At 43.2% G+C, this 14,983-nt stretch overlaps 3 protein-coding genes across 3 annotated transcripts; all 3 read right to left on the bottom strand.

Moving 5' to 3' along the window:
* Positions 1-1,847: 1,847 nt before the first annotated feature.
* Positions 1,848-3,531, bottom strand: LOC133911488 (fasciclin-like arabinogalactan protein 10). Its single transcript, XM_062353743.1, has one exon. The coding sequence runs from the start codon at positions 3,211-3,213 to the stop codon at positions 2,017-2,019; it is 1,197 nt and encodes a 398-aa protein (XP_062209727.1). The 5' UTR covers positions 3,214-3,531; the 3' UTR covers positions 1,848-2,016.
* A 2,037-nt stretch (positions 3,532-5,568) lies between these two features.
* On the bottom strand, positions 5,569-9,620 carry LOC133911485 (ADP,ATP carrier protein 1, mitochondrial-like). The gene is made up of 4 exons (XM_062353741.1): positions 9,272-9,620; positions 6,968-7,467; positions 6,496-6,867; positions 5,569-6,250 (listed from the first exon to the last, which is right to left on the bottom strand). The coding sequence occupies exons 2-4, from the start codon at positions 7,436-7,438 to the stop codon at positions 5,954-5,956; spliced, it is 1,140 nt and encodes a 379-aa protein (XP_062209725.1). The 5' UTR covers positions 7,439-7,467; positions 9,272-9,620; the 3' UTR covers positions 5,569-5,953.
* Positions 9,621-9,811: 191 nt separating this feature from the next.
* Positions 9,812-13,957, bottom strand: LOC133911487 (ADP,ATP carrier protein 1, mitochondrial-like). Its single transcript, XM_062353742.1, has 4 exons — positions 13,779-13,957; positions 11,162-11,655; positions 10,688-11,059; positions 9,812-10,452 (listed from the first exon to the last, which is right to left on the bottom strand). Exons 2-4 carry the CDS (start codon positions 11,633-11,635, stop codon positions 10,156-10,158), a joined length of 1,143 nt encoding a protein of 380 aa, XP_062209726.1. The 5' UTR covers positions 11,636-11,655; positions 13,779-13,957; the 3' UTR covers positions 9,812-10,155.
* Positions 13,958-14,983: the final 1,026 nt, after the last annotated feature.

Below are 14,983 nucleotides of genomic sequence, written 5' to 3'. Positions count from 1 at the left end.
AAATATCCGTCTATGTCTAGATGATTAATACGGACGAGTTTTTATAAATATTTGTATGTAGTATATATTTGAAAATTCATAAAATATTAATATGAAGTCAGATTAAGAAACTTTTTATATGAAATTGTAGTTTTTGATAAGATATACAACTTTGTAGTTTATAATTTTTCATTTAAAGTTATTTAGATAACTAAATAATTATCTAAATTTTTGAACGATAAGGATCAAAATGATATAATATCATATTACTATTAGCAATGATGTACATGTAAGATGGTAATAAAGCTACACGTGAAACATGAGGTCACAGGTTTGATGCATACAAACCACACGTGTGTATATTTTGCGTAAAAAATCGTATGACTCAGTGACGTGTGACTGCGGTGGCTTGGTGCAATTTTTTTTTATTTTTCCTAGTTAAAAATATTATTTTTAAAAAAAATAATAATATCACAGATGGTTTTTAATAAAACCATATGTGCTTTGTCGTATTACAGGCAAATAATTACCTATCTATAACAAGTTTAATATCGTATTACAGACAACTTCGTTTACTATTTGTGATATGTGTTAAAAAAACATCTATAATAACGTGATCTGTGGTAGTGGAGGTAAGGAGTGCTTTCTATGCTCTCCACCTTCAAGGAAAAAGGAAGGCATCCGCAAAGAAATGCAAAAGAAGAAAAATAAGCCGTCTGCAAAGAAAAGTGACGCCAGTCCAGGACTTCTCATTAGCCAATGGGACTAAGAAAATGATGACTTGTTCTCATTTTTCAGGATCGCCGTGATGATGATGCCATCAGATATCCCCATTTAATAGGGGCAGAGAGCAGCTTATATTCGCCCGTCTTCGCTTAAGTAAATATAGTGAGTGTCTCATGCCGTGCACGGCTCATCTAATCTTAAAAATATATATAAAAAAATCAGCCTCGCGCTCCGGTCGCTATTATGTTCCCTGACCTCCAATTGCTATTTTGTTTCCCAAACCCAGTTGTTGTCGACTGTTTAGAAGTTCAAACCTCCACCAACGCACACGGATCTACCGCGTTGAGAAAAAGCAGGTTATTTAGAATTATATTTATTGAAAAGAAAAATATTTAATTGGTTGTATTTATCTATACATAATGAATTGATATTCTATTTGATTGATTGAATTTGAGGTCGTATGAGCAGTTGCAAGTTGAGATTATGATTAATTGTTAGTATAAAGATGATTGTGTGACGTTGATAAGTAGATCTATCTGCATGAGTTGATATATAAGTCTACATCTAAAGAGTCAGGCTGTGGAAGTAAGTTTTCCTCTCAAACTAGACTATATATGTATATTTATATCTATTAGATAAAATTGTAACAGTATACGTAAACATCTAAATATATTTCTCTCTTAAATTATACGCATGGCTAAGACCTCCTGTATGCCCCCGTCCGACCGTGCTATTGTCGCCGGCGGTGGTGTGGAGCCTGGAGAGGATCGCGGCGAGGTCATTCCGCAAAATCCGGCCATCTTTGATTACGCCAGCAAATGAGCATCCGTAGGCCGGGCTCAAAGGACAAAACTCACATGATCAGCTCCGTCCAATTTACAACTCAGTGCAATACTGCAATGCCACTCCACTCGGGGACCAGTAAAGTTTTCAGATCTGTGTCAGCCAAAAAATTAGTTTCCAGATCTGTTCTTAGATGTAACATCATCTCCCATCGACTTCTCCTTTTACTGCTTGAATAATCTTCTTGCGTCAAACAGGATTGGATCTCAGGATCTGGAAGGTGTACGAACTGGCACGAATGCTCTGTAACCTCTGGAACCGGAGTATGTGTTCTGAAACTAAACACGAAAGAAGAAAAATGTACAAAGTTTTCCCAAATTACACAGAGAAATGTCAATGTAGCATCCTCGTACAATCAATGAACAGCCCAAAACGGGAAGGGAAAAGGATCGAAGGAAAACATAGTATCTGCTTGAAGCCATGAGACGAGCTGCCAAGCAACTATGGATGTGCCAATGTTCACTACCATCACAGCAGGGACGCAAGCACGACGGAACACACGGCCGCCGCCGCGAACGTACCACCGACTGACCGAGATGCAACGGCGGACGACGCCTTCTTGGACTTGTGATCCGCGTGATCCGCGGCCACCGAAGACGCGTCCGCCGGTTGCGGCGCGGGCGGAGAGCTCTGTGGCGCCTCCGTGGGAGAAGGCGCCGGCGCGGCTGGCTCCGGCGCCCCGGCGAGCTCGGCCGGCACTAAGAGGCTGTCCACCTTGAGCAAGCAGAACGGCGTGTTGTCCAGGACCGTGTCCGCCACGCGGGACTTGCCGCCGCCGGTGGCGAGCGAGACGTCGTCGCCCTGCGCCACCACCGAGACGTCGTCCTTCCCGGCCTTGGTCGAGGCCAGCGTGCGGAGCGGGCCCTTCACCGCCTTGAGCGACGTCTTGGGGTAGTACTCCGGCAGCGCGTGGTACTTGAGGAGCGTGACAAGGTCGGCGCTGGACATATTCTTGACGTCGAGCGCGCCCTTCGCCTGGAACGCGTCGTCGTCGGGCGCGAACAGGGTGAGTCCGTTGTCCATGGCCGACTCGTACGTCTTGAGCACGCCGGTGCTGGCGACGAGCGCCGCAAATCGCTTGCACCCGGCCTTCTCCAGAAGCCGTGTGAGGTTGGACGTCGTCGGTGTGTCGAAGAGGCCGTCGAACTCGACGGGTGCCGAGATCTCGAGGATGGAGAACTTGAACGACATCGTCTTGACCTCCTTGGTCACGGTGGATACCTTGGCGCCGGGAGTGGCGGACGCGAAGCCGTAATTGCTGCCGTCCTGGTCGGTGACCTTGACGTTTCCCGTGGTGCTGACGGCGTCGCCGGTGGCCTGGTAGAGCGTGGCGGCGCTCTCGCTGCCGTATTTCTTCACCTTCTTGCGGTCGTAGTAGTCGAGCACCGAGAGGAGGCGGAGCGCGTTCTTGATGGCGGCCAGAGATTCCCCGGCGTCGGAGACGAGCTTGGACATGGCATCGTCGGAGAGCACGAGGATGGTCATCGACGTCGACTGCCGCGCGTTGATCTCGTCGCACACCTTCGTCTCCGACAGGTACTTGTTGTACAGCTTGTACTCTTTGTATCCGCCGAGCATAGCCGTGATGTTGCGCCCGCGCACCGAGGCCATCGGCAGCAGGAGGCAGGCCAGCAACGCCGCCGCAACAACGCGCCGCATCGCCATGGCCGCGGCAACGCCTCACACTACCGCCAAAGACTGAAGTGAACTACTAGCTAGCTAGTAGCAGCGAGATGAGTAAGCTGTTAGCCAGTCACAGGCCACTAGCTAATTAACTATGATTAGCGAGGTTGGTGAGGTTCGGGGCACGAACGGTAGTGCGGCCATTTGCATGGTGTGCCCGCACACGCACATGGGCAGGGAGCAAGCGATAGGCTGGACGGGGAGGACGACCACCGGTGGGGACGACGGCACTGCAGCGCCGTTTTAGGCTGGCATTTCGTTGGCCTATCGGCACGCTGGGGTGACAACGCGGCTCGTTGAACCCCGAGGCTTTCCTGCCATTTTGTAACGCCACATTTGCAAGAGCACACGTGATTGCATTGCTGGTTGCTTTGTTCCCGAAATTTACTGCTCTGTTTGCTTCTGGGTTCGTAATGGTGAGAGGTCGATCTCCCGGTGAGGCCGAGAGGGAGACCGACTGGGCCATGGCAGGCCGGGATGGCATGGCGCGCGGCAGTGGAGCCTGCAGGTTCGTGTCCTCGTTGGTGTGGGCTTTATATCAAACTTGTCGCTGTACGGCACCTCATGTTACACTTTTCTTTTATGTGCCAAAAAAACTTAACTTTCCTTTTTCATACCAGGTTCAAATTTTCGACCCCCTCTCTAACGGCGATGCAATCTAACTTAAGTTACGGAAATGGTATGGATAGGCTAGAAATTTCAAAACAGTGGCATGGAAGGTTAGTCAAGTTTTTCGATGGCTCGTAAGGGAAAAGTCTAATGTTCAGTGGAAATTTTCTTTATAGCTCTCCGTTTCATTGCTAATGCTTCAATTATTGTATTTCTGATTTGTGCACGGCAAATTTATGGAGTGTTTCAATGTTTGAGACATATTTATCATAGTGTCACTCTTCTTTTTAATTCCTCTTACGACCTACTCACTCTTCTACGTGGAATTCAGTTGGTTGGTGCTTTCCAATGTAATACATTATCTTAACTGTCCAATGTGTGTCATGCACTTGTTGGATGTTTCAGAATTAGATGGACGATTGTCACTTTGCGCTAACAAGGTTATGTTTTTTTCCTTGCAGATGAACTGGAGTGATGTTGATTTTGGTTACTGTACGGTGGAGTGAATCTATATCTTTAAAAGAGTACTTTCTCCCTAAAGCTAACCAGTATAATTTGTATCAAAAAACTTTGAAACAGATATCGTTTTTATTTTGGTGCTTGAAGTAGCTGAAGTTAGGACAAACTTGGGTGGCTTATAAGCTTTGAAGCTATCCTTTTTACGATCTATGTATGCTTCTGATTGAAGTTGCGGTATGTGTCACATAACTTGATCATCTGACTTGTCAGTAATTTAGTTCATGTTTATCTTTCATCCATCAGTTAGTTATTTTTGGTAAGTACCCTGGAATATGTTATGATGATGGGATGAGTTGTGACGGTTTTGGTTTTATGGCTCGATAGAGCCTAAATATTTTACAGAACGGCTAATTTACTGGTGCAATGCAACTAACTTTTGTATTACAGGTTTCTTTATGGTTTTGGAAGCAATTCAGTTCACATAGGAATTGAAATGTTTGATTGGTAATAGGAATGTGAACTGTATTTCATAGGAATTTTCTCAATGCATACCGATTGCAGGAGTTTTGATCATCCACTCAAACCTTTGTGAAATTCCTATTACGCTAATACCGCTGCTTGTCTTCGGGGCCTATTTGTTTTTGTTGTTTTTTCACTGGAAGGGTGCTATTTGTTGGTGGGTAATAGTGAAATGTATTTTCTGACCGATAGAAGAAATATTTACCAATGATTTGTTAAGCAAATAAAATAAGATAACTTACCATGGCTAAAATTCCTCTAGAATTCTTCTGTTTCCCATATGGCCTATCCAAGTGGTCATTCCTACAATAATTCTAATTCTCTATTTTACGCCAGCATTTCAATTACATTTTGTGTTTTCCAATTCGCACATTCTTTCCTATTCTCTATAGAAATGCAACTCAAGTAGTAATTGGTAAAATACAACCCAAGTCGTTTCTCATTCCTGCTATTTTCAGTTTTCGGTAACCTACCCGTTTCCTGCCCTCCCGAATGGCTTGGATAATTTGATATGTCTATAGAAAGAGAATTGCAAGCTAGCTAGCTGGAGAAGAAATATGCTTGTAAACAGCAGAAACAAGGACTGGCGAAAGAGGATACGCTGTTCTCTCAATTGCAATGGCTTGGGTAAAATTGCTGAAACAAGGGCATCCTCCTTCCTCTGTACTAGATAGAGCAACAGTTTTACATGCATGGTCATGTGGTGAATCAATGGTCACGAACAGAAGATGTCTGAGGAAAACACCGATCAATCAGATGAGAAAATGAAATAGAAAATATCGATTTAATTCCTCCATGACATACACATTGTGTACCGTCCAAGGAAACAAAACATTACTCAGGGCCAAACAACAGTTTCCGCAAGAAAAGTCAAATGAGACCGATACAAGAATTATAGCACAGGTACACTTGCAATGGAGAAGAGCATGTCTCCAAGCATTAAGGTCTGCAATTTCTAACTCAGTCGCTTATTTCATATCTCCAACAAAGAGACATGCCACGGCTTCAAAATCACATAAAAAACTAGTCACAAATCTCTGCGAGGGCTAAATTTAGAAATGGTGTACACGGTCCATCTAAGCTATTCAAAGGCACCAATTAAAATATCATGTCTTTCATTCATCATCATCTACTCTTAGCCACCGCCAGACCCGTATTTCTTGCCAAAGACAATCACCTGGAGCTTGTCATATCCAGCAAGGACACCAGCACCAGCAACAGCACGGAGGATGTTCGCGCCAGCACCCTTGAAGAGGGACTTGGTACCCTCTTTTGCAACAATCTGCTTGAAAGCATCCAAGGAGCTGTTGTACTTGACAGCCTCACCAGATGTCATCATCATGCGACGGCGAACAGTATCAATTGGGTATGAGGCAAGACCAGCACCAATGGTAATACCCCAACCGAGCATGAAGCTGGCAAGGAAGTTATCCTGCAGAACACGCCAGCATACATGAGTAAACATAATATTAAATTTCTGAAACAGAAGACCACATTGTAACTAAGGTAAAAGGGAAACGTCACATATCAATCAGCACAAAATCATGATTATACAGGAAAAATTGATCACAAAAAGTGGAATATGGGACAAGCAGTGTGAAACTCAATGCAGGGTGGCCCTAATATTAGGGAATAACTACCCAAGGAAATAGCACAAACAATGCTCTACTTACTGACCTGCAGGGAACCAACAAGAAGCACTGGCTTGAGGGAGTCGTACATTCCAAAGTAAAGACCTCGGTATACAATGATTCCCACACAGGAGATATTGAATCCACGGTAGAGGCCGCGGATACCATCACTGGCGAGGGTCTTGCGGTAAACATCAACAAGTCCATTGAACTGCCTCCCACCACCCTTCTTCGCAGCTTTGGCATCATTAGCCAAACGCGTACGGGCGTAGTCCAGAGAATAAACAAAGAACAGAGAGCAAGCACCAGCAGCTCCTCCAGAAGCCAGGTTGCCAGCAAACCACTTCCAGTACCCATCCTTGTCCTTCTTAAAGTTGAACATGCGCTTGAAGTGGTCCTTGAAGGCAAAGTTCAATGCCTGAAGGAAGATGGAGTGTTTCGGTTTAGCTAAAGCAAACATATGAATTATGATCACATAACACCAGAAAGTATGGGTAGGGTGGGATAGGATGTAGGACCTGTGTGGGGAAGTAGCGGATGACATTAGCTGTGTTTCCTCTCCATAGTGCGATGACACCCTCATCTTTCATCGTCCGGGCAAAGCAGTCACCGATACCCTTGTAGGGTTCAGAAAGCCTACCACTCTTGATCATTTCATCCTGGTTCTGAATTAAAAGCTTGACACGCTCAATTGGAGCAGCAGCAGTCTTGGAGACAGCAGCAGAAACTCCACCCATCAGAAAGTCAATCATAAATCCAGAAAAACCTTTCTCTTTCGGGGCAGAAGCGAAAACAGGGGATGGTGCCATAACAGATGAGAGCCCAACAGTGGCGTTCATACCATGGTACGACCTCAGGGGCACATTGAAAGAAGAATGTGCATTGTTGAATACAGGGTTATTCATGGCAGAATAAGAGATTCTGCTCAACAGCACGGACTGTCCATGAACCCTCTGGATCACAGATGGAGAACGTAGTTCATCCGCCATTTTCACAAGCCAGAAAATAAAAAAGCAACCTGTCAAACAACAACATGAGACAATTGGGTTAGACTGCAGGTCAGTTCACCAAACAAGAAGAAACAAGGGCACATTACAGACAGGACATACAAATACAACAGCTTATACGTTATACCTGGTGCATCCAGATAATCATTAAAAAAAAGGTCAGCTATAGATTCCACCAAACAAGTAATAACACCACAAATGAAGGGTACATATAAATGACCTAATGTGGATACATGGATACTCTAAACAACACACAAAAGATGAAAAGATATTATGGTTTCAATTGCATTCCTCCTAGCATATGAGGAACCGAAAAGATACAAGTGGGATATCAGAAAAGGAGCAGGAGCACATGCAAAATATAATAGCATACCCCTGGTGCATCCAGATAATCATAATAACCAAACATAAAAGATTGGCATTCAAATAAGCATGGAAAGAATCCTACATAATAACTAATAAGAACCTTTGACAATCAGTAACCTATAGCTATGCAGAAATTGGAAGCCTAAGCAGCATTTGCAGTACATACTTCAAGGTCAACATGGCAGGCATCAAGATTACAAGTGTAATTCTGAAATCACTACCATTCGTCTTGGAGGCTGAAGTGCTAAACATAAACATCAATATTTGCATTGCAGTACACGTTTCAAGCTCAACATGGAAAACATAGCACAGTAGCAGTAGCACATATAAATGTTAATGTCAAATCAGCATGGCATTTATCAAGGAGTCTGAACATAGATAACTACTATTGTCAAATCAGCATGTCAGACACTCAGAATGAGCATGGACGTCCACAATATATTAGTATCCTAAAACTCAAAAGAAACAATAATTCGAATGGGACAAAACCAGTGACTGAGACCAATTTCGTATCCAAGGAGACAAGGAGACTGAAAGTACAACTATGGAGTGGCAAACTTAAGGAAAAATCATCACTAGCATACAAGCATCACCAATACCTCATTGAAAAAATAGTACGACAACAAACTCTACCGATCCAAACAATATAAAAGCCACCGATCAGCACAGGAGCAATACTCCAATGGAATGCTTATCCAGGCATTGAGCAATCCAAACTATTTTAACTCTAACGAAAGCTGCCTGCTGATCCGTAACCAAATGTGATTCAAAATTTTGACTAATTAACGTTGCAGAGTTGTTCAAGCAACGGCCAAAAGAAATATCCACATTAAAGGTTGGCAATATGCCACTACAAGCAAGTTGTCTGCCAAACCCATTATCACAAGCACCTCAAAGCTCTATACGATCAGCCTTCAAACAGGAGCAAAGTGTACCTCTAAGCTCTTCAGAAATAGAACAAGTTAACTGAGTAGAGGGTTGCTTATTCTCTAGTTCTGAAATCTCAGTGGTACCGGTAACATGATTGACCAGAAAATTTTACTGAACAGAAGGTATGCAAACCAATCAAGTTCAGTACTCTGTCTACTCAGGGATGAAAGTCTCCTAACCAACTGAAGGTGAAGAGTATACGATCCAATGTAGTGCTACCCGCTAATAGGAAAATTCAGAGTTTGACAGATACAAATACCAGGCTACATGTCATCTAAGCATCTAACGCTATCTCAGAAATTAACTCCCTGCGAAACATCACATAAGAAGATTCCTCATTAAAAAAAAAAACATCGTATGGTGTTACTGTTCACTAGTCAAGAGATGGTGATTAGAATCATTAAACCCACATCTACGGTTTTAAACTGGGGATTAATTCAATTTACTCAGCTCCGAAATCTAGATCTACCAACGAACTTCTCAAATCCATGTAAACTGAACCTAGATCTTACTCCATACCTTGGAATTCTCACGAAGCAGACGGAAGCGGCACGAGGGAGAGAGCGAAGGCCGGGGGAGGAGGGAGTAGAGGGAACGGAAGCAGGGTTCCCGCCGCCACCGCCGTCGGCCGGAGAGCCGTCGCGGCCGGCGTCGCCCCTGCTTGCGTTCGCAGCGAACAGAGATGGCGTTGGGCTCTCGGGTTGGGACTTGGGAGTGCGGTGTGAGGCGCGATATGAATGGAAAAGGTCCGGCTTGGGGTTTCAGGGTTTGGTACTGAGGTGCAAATTCTGGATGGATCAAACCGATTCGCATTCTTGGGATACGGGGAAAAAACATTGCCAATCCTTTAAACCTGTCCTATCATGTCATCAGGTGCATGAACTTTGAAAATGTGTTAAGAACACTAAACTTGCCAGGGGTCCTTAACTTTCATCGTGTCACTCAGATCTATGAACGATGTTGCACGAGAGTCCCTATCGGACATCAGGACGCCCATTGCACCCTGTCTGTCCTGTATTCTTAATTTTCCCAACCATAAACTCAAAGATACACTCAAGATAATCGATACTGGTAAATAAATATCTCCCATTCAAGCATCCATTTCCCGTGCAAAACCGAATAAAACTGATACAAGCAAACATGCAGCCCAAAGATATAGCATGGCAGAAGCTTGCAATTGACAAAATGTCTCCAACGCTTAAAGTCTGAAGGGCTGCAATTTCTAACTCGGTCGCTTATTTCGTATCTCCAACAACGAGACACGCCACGGTATCAAAATCACATAAGAAACCAGTCACAAACCTCTGCGAGGGCTAAATTTTGAAATGGTGTCCATGGTCCATATAAGCTATTCAAAGGCACCAACTAAAATATCATGTCTTTTGTTCATCATCATCTACTCTTTAGCCGCCGCCAGACCCGTACTTCTTGCCGAAGACAATCACCTGGAGCTTGTCGTACCCAGCAAGGACACCAGCACCAGCAACAGCACGGAGGATGTTCGCGCCAGCACCCTTAAAGAGGGACTTAGTACCCTCCTTTGCGACAATCTGCTTGAAAGCATCCAAGGAGCTGTTGTACTTGACAGCTTCGCCAGATGTCATCATCATGCGACGGCGAACAGTATCAATAGGGTACGAGGCAAGACCAGCACCAATTGTTATACCCCAGCCGAGTAAGAAGCTGGCAAAGAAGTTATCCTGCAGAACACCCGAGTAACTCAGCATGATATAAATTAGCAAAATAAGACCACAGTATATTTAAGGGAAGAGGGAAAAGGATGCAAATCAATCAGCACAAAAACATGATTATGCAGGATAAAAATATCACAAAAAAGTGAAAATGGGACAAGCAGTGCTACTCAATGTGCGCTGGCACTAATATTGGGGGATAACTACCCAAGGAAATAGCGCAAACAATGTTCTACTTACTGACCTGCAGGGAACCAACAAGAAGCACTGGCTTGAGGGAATCGTACATTCCAAAGTAAAGACCTCGGTATACAATGATTCCCACACAAGAGATATTGAATCCACGGTAGAGGCCGCGGATACCATCACTGGCGAGGGTCTTGCGGTAAACATCAACAAGTCCATTGAACTGCCTCCCACCACCCTTCTTCGCAGCTTTGGCATCATTAGCCAAACGCGTACGGGCGTAGTCCAGAGAATAAACAAAGAACAGAGAGCAAGCACCAGCAGCTCCTCCAGAAGCCAGGTTGCCAGCAAACCACTTCCAGTACCCATCCTTGTCCTTCTTAAAGTTGAACATGCGCTTGAAGTGGTCCTTGAAGGCAAAGTTCAATGCCTGAAGAAGGATGGAGAGTTTAGGTTTAGCTAATACAAACATATGAATTATGGTCACAAAACACCAGAAACTATAAGGGGAGGATGGCATAGGATGTAGGACCTGTGTTGGGAAGTAACGAATGACATTAGCTGTGTTTCCTCTCCACAGTGCAACGACACCCTCATCTTTCATCGTCCGGCGAAAGCAGTCACCAATACCCTTGTACGGTTCAGAAAGCCTGCCACTCTTGATCATTTCATCCTGGTTCTGAATCAAAAGCTTGACACGCTCAATTGGAGCAGCAGCTGTCTTGGAGACAGCAGCAGAAACTCCACCCATCAGAAAGTCAATCATAAATCCAGAAAAACCTTTCTCTTTCGGGGCAGAAGCGAAGACAGGGGATGGTGTGATGAAAGATGAGAGCCCAACAGTTGTGTTCATTCCATGGTACGACCTCAGGGGCACATTGTAAGCAGAATGTGCGTTGTTGAATACAGGGTTATTCATTGCAGAATAAGAAGAGATTCTGCTCAACAACACGGACTGCCCATGGACCCTCTGGATCACAGATGGAGAACGTAGTTCATCCGCCATTTTCACAAGCCAGAAGCAACCTGTCAAACAACAACATGAGATAATCATAAGTCAATACACAAAAGCAGGATATATACAGGCGACCTGAATTAGATACATGGATACTCTAAATAGCACCTAACAAGCATGAAAATGTATTTTGTTTCAATTGATTATCTCCTAGCATACGACCAAAAAAAACGTAGTGGGATATCATTAAAGGAGGATGAGTACATATAAATATAACAGTGCACCATGGTGCATTGAGATAATCATAAAATAATTAAAAGAACTGGCATTCAAGTAAACATGAAAAAAGTCTACATGACAAGAAGTTTTGACAATCTGGAAACGGTGTATAACAACTCAATATTAATGTAAAATCTGGAAACCTAGCAGCATTTACAGTACATGTTTCAAGATCAACATGGCAGGCAGAAATGGAACTTACAACTGTCAGTTGGAAATCGCTGTCATTCATCTAGGGGGATGAAGTGCTAAACATAGACATCAACATCCAAAAAGTCGCAAAGGTAGTACGTATTTTGGCGGACATAGCACAGTAGCACATATAAATGTTATTGTCAAATCAAATCAGTGTGCCATTCATCTATGAGTCTGGACATAGCTAACTATTGTGAAAACAGCATTTAAGACACTCAGGCTGAACATGGACATTAACAATACATTAGTTTATTAAGCTGGAATGACACCATAACACAAATGGGACAAAACCAGCTATCGAGATCAATTTCATATGCAAGGAAGAAAAGAGCCTGAAAGTGCAACTATGGAGTGAGTGGCAAACCTATGGAAAATTCAACCAGCATTAGCATACAAGCATCGTCAATATCTGACTGAACAAATAGTGTCAAAAAAAAAACCTACTGACCAAAAGAATATACTCCCTCCAGTTTTAAATATATGACGCTTTGACCAAAATCCGGTCAAACTTTTAAAACTTTGACGGTCAATAGCTTCTAAAATTTATCTTGGAAACCTCAAAATATAATATTATAAAAGTATTTTTCAAGACAAATCTACACGTGTGATTTTTATGTTTCCAAAGTAAATATTTTCGAAGCTATTGACGGTCAAAGTTTTAAAAGTTTGACTGGATTTGGGTCAAAGCGTCATATATTTAAAAACGGAGGGAGTATAAGCCACCAACTAGCAGTGGGGAGTGGTAGTCCAACAGTTCATACCAACTAATGCTGCTTGATGACACATAAACAAGCATGGTTCAAAGTTCTGCGTTTCTAACTACCTCATGGGTGCTTCAAAATTTTGCTAATTAAAGCAAGGTGTCTACCAAACGTCCAAACTCATTACCACAAGCACCAGAAAACACTATGTGACAAGACAAACGGACACCTTTTAAACAGGAGTGAAATTTGAAGTGTAACTCTCAGCTTACAGAGCTATACAGCAAGCACATGCTTCTCAAAACCGAAAAAATGAAGAGCAATCCTAACAAATGCCTAACAAACATACTTTGGACCAAAAAGCAACAGCATTCCAGAAATCGATCTCTAAGAAATGTAAAGTGCCAGAGACACATAATAATAAAGTAGGGGGTTAATACTTAATAGTCCTCTAGTTCTGAAATCTCTGGTGTACAGCAACAAGATTGACTAAAAGATGTTACTAAGCAGCAGGTAAGCAAACGAACCAATCAAGGTACGAGATCTTTCTACTCAGGAATGATGAGGACTTGTCTCCTAACCAACCGAAGGTAAAGAGTACATGCACCAATCTAGTGTTTACAGCTAATAGCTTAATTCAGAAACTAACTCAGGAAAAGCTCGCAGCAGTCTAAAATCACCGTTCTTGTTCTCCATTTCCAACAATACAATCCAGATTCACATAAATTAACCTCTATCAAAGTATGCTACCAGCTACTGGAAAGAACTAGACGCAAAAGCACCTGAAGTAGGCGAAACATCGCACCAGGACACCGTATTCGTGTCTACTCTACAACCACTAAATCCAGATCTGTCATCTACGGTCTTCTACACTAGTCATGAAGTCCAATTTTCTCGGTTAAACTTGCACCAAAGCCAGATCCACCAACAAACGTCACAAATCCATCTAAAGTGAACCTAGATCTTCACCCATGCCTTCACGAATCGGACAGGAGCGTCTTGAGGGAGAGAGTGCGTACCGGAGGGGGGTGAGAGGAGGGAGTGGAAGCCGGGTTCCCGCCGACGCCACCGTCGCACGGAGCAGAGGTGGCGTTGGGATGGGCTCTGGACTCCGGCCTGTGAGATGAGGTACGGTATCAAGCCGGGGGTTTGGGAGTGGGATGTTCTGTTGGAAGGGCGAAAGGTCCGAAACACCCTTCCAGAGAAAATGGAAATTGACAAGTCATATATTCCTTTTTTTAGAGGAGTAATATGTTTTTTAATACGCCAAATCGTAATGGGCCAACAACGGCCAGTCCGAGGATTTGACCCAGCCTTGTGGGTTCGTGGCTAGGCCCGCTTCCTGCAAGTCGTCCTTCCTTCCCATTTGCCTTTGCTGCTGTGTTTGGTTTCATGTCTCTCCGATTTTGGCCAAATGGATATTTTACCACCTTAAAATAAACTCGCTTGGTTACCTCCCCCTCTCTCTATATATATATTATAGCATGATTTAATTGGTGTAAATATATGATCTTATTTTGACTCAGGAGTAAAGCTAAATTCGAGTTTTTACTTCGTAGTCTAGTCGAATCAATGCAGGCTCTATATTTATTTATACAAATGGATCCACTTATATGTGTCGCAAAACTATATGCATATGAGTAAACAATCACAATATCAACTCTTGTATCCGCTCATACGACTTTAGATTTAGTCAACCAAACAGAAATTCGACTCAATCTATATAGACATATACAATTAACTAAATATATTTTTTAACAAATATAACTTCACTCAATATACTTAATCTTAAACTACTTAAACGATACAACTAAAAAACCTTTTTTAAACCAAATACACCCTAACTCGAAGTAGTGGGCTTTCTCCCATATCTAAAAAAAATTGCGTTTCCGCACGCTTCGGCCTATGGACTGCGCCGTTCTGCTCGAGGCCACTTTGTTTCAGGCGGGGCTATTGGGCTTGCCGGATTCGTGCCATGCGAGATGCTACATCTCCGTGGACCAACCAATACCTACCTCATCGCGGTGCTGCTTTTTTTTTACTCCGCACTTTCTTAAGCTTAAGCCTATGCTCAGTGCTCACCTGTTCAGTCCTCACAGCTAGTGCTGTAATGCAGCACTGCAGCCGTGTACTCCCTCGGGTAAAAAATATATAAAGTTCAATAAATTTATAAAATTATAAAAAAATATTTTTTAAAACAAATTCAAGCATATAATTTTAATGT

The sequence above is a fragment of the Phragmites australis genome, chromosome 3, assembly GCF_958298935.1.
Source record: "Phragmites australis chromosome 3, lpPhrAust1.1, whole genome shotgun sequence".
Classification (NCBI taxonomy): Eukaryota; Viridiplantae; Streptophyta; class Magnoliopsida; order Poales; family Poaceae; genus Phragmites; species Phragmites australis.
This window is presented reverse-complemented; position numbering and strand designations above follow the sequence as displayed.

What these genes read in the sequence shown, in the direction of transcription:
- LOC133911488 (XM_062353743.1), bottom strand. Translation starts at nt 3,213, where the DNA reads ATGGCGATGCGGCGCGTTGTTGCGGCGGCGTTGCTGGCCTGCCTCCTG.
- LOC133911487 (XM_062353742.1), bottom strand. Translation starts at nt 11,635, where the DNA reads ATGGCGGATGAACTACGTTCTCCATCTGTGATCCAGAGGGTCCATGGG. An exon ending in TTCGTTACTTCCCAACACAG is followed by an intron (nt 11,060 to 11,161) that starts GTCCTACATCCT and finishes ATCCTTCTTCAG; the next exon opens with GCATTGAACTTTGCCTTCAA. An exon ending in TTCTTGTTGGTTCCCTGCAG is followed by an intron (nt 10,453 to 10,687) that starts GTCAGTAAGTAG and finishes GGTGTTCTGCAG; the next exon opens with GATAACTTCTTTGCCAGCTT.
- LOC133911485 (XM_062353741.1), bottom strand. Translation starts at nt 7,438, where the DNA reads ATGGCGGATGAACTACGTTCTCCATCTGTGATCCAGAGGGTTCATGGA. An exon ending in TCCGCTACTTCCCCACACAG is followed by an intron (nt 6,868 to 6,967) that starts GTCCTACATCCT and finishes ATCTTCCTTCAG; the next exon opens with GCATTGAACTTTGCCTTCAA. An exon ending in TTCTTGTTGGTTCCCTGCAG is followed by an intron (nt 6,251 to 6,495) that starts GTCAGTAAGTAG and finishes CGTGTTCTGCAG; the next exon opens with GATAACTTCCTTGCCAGCTT.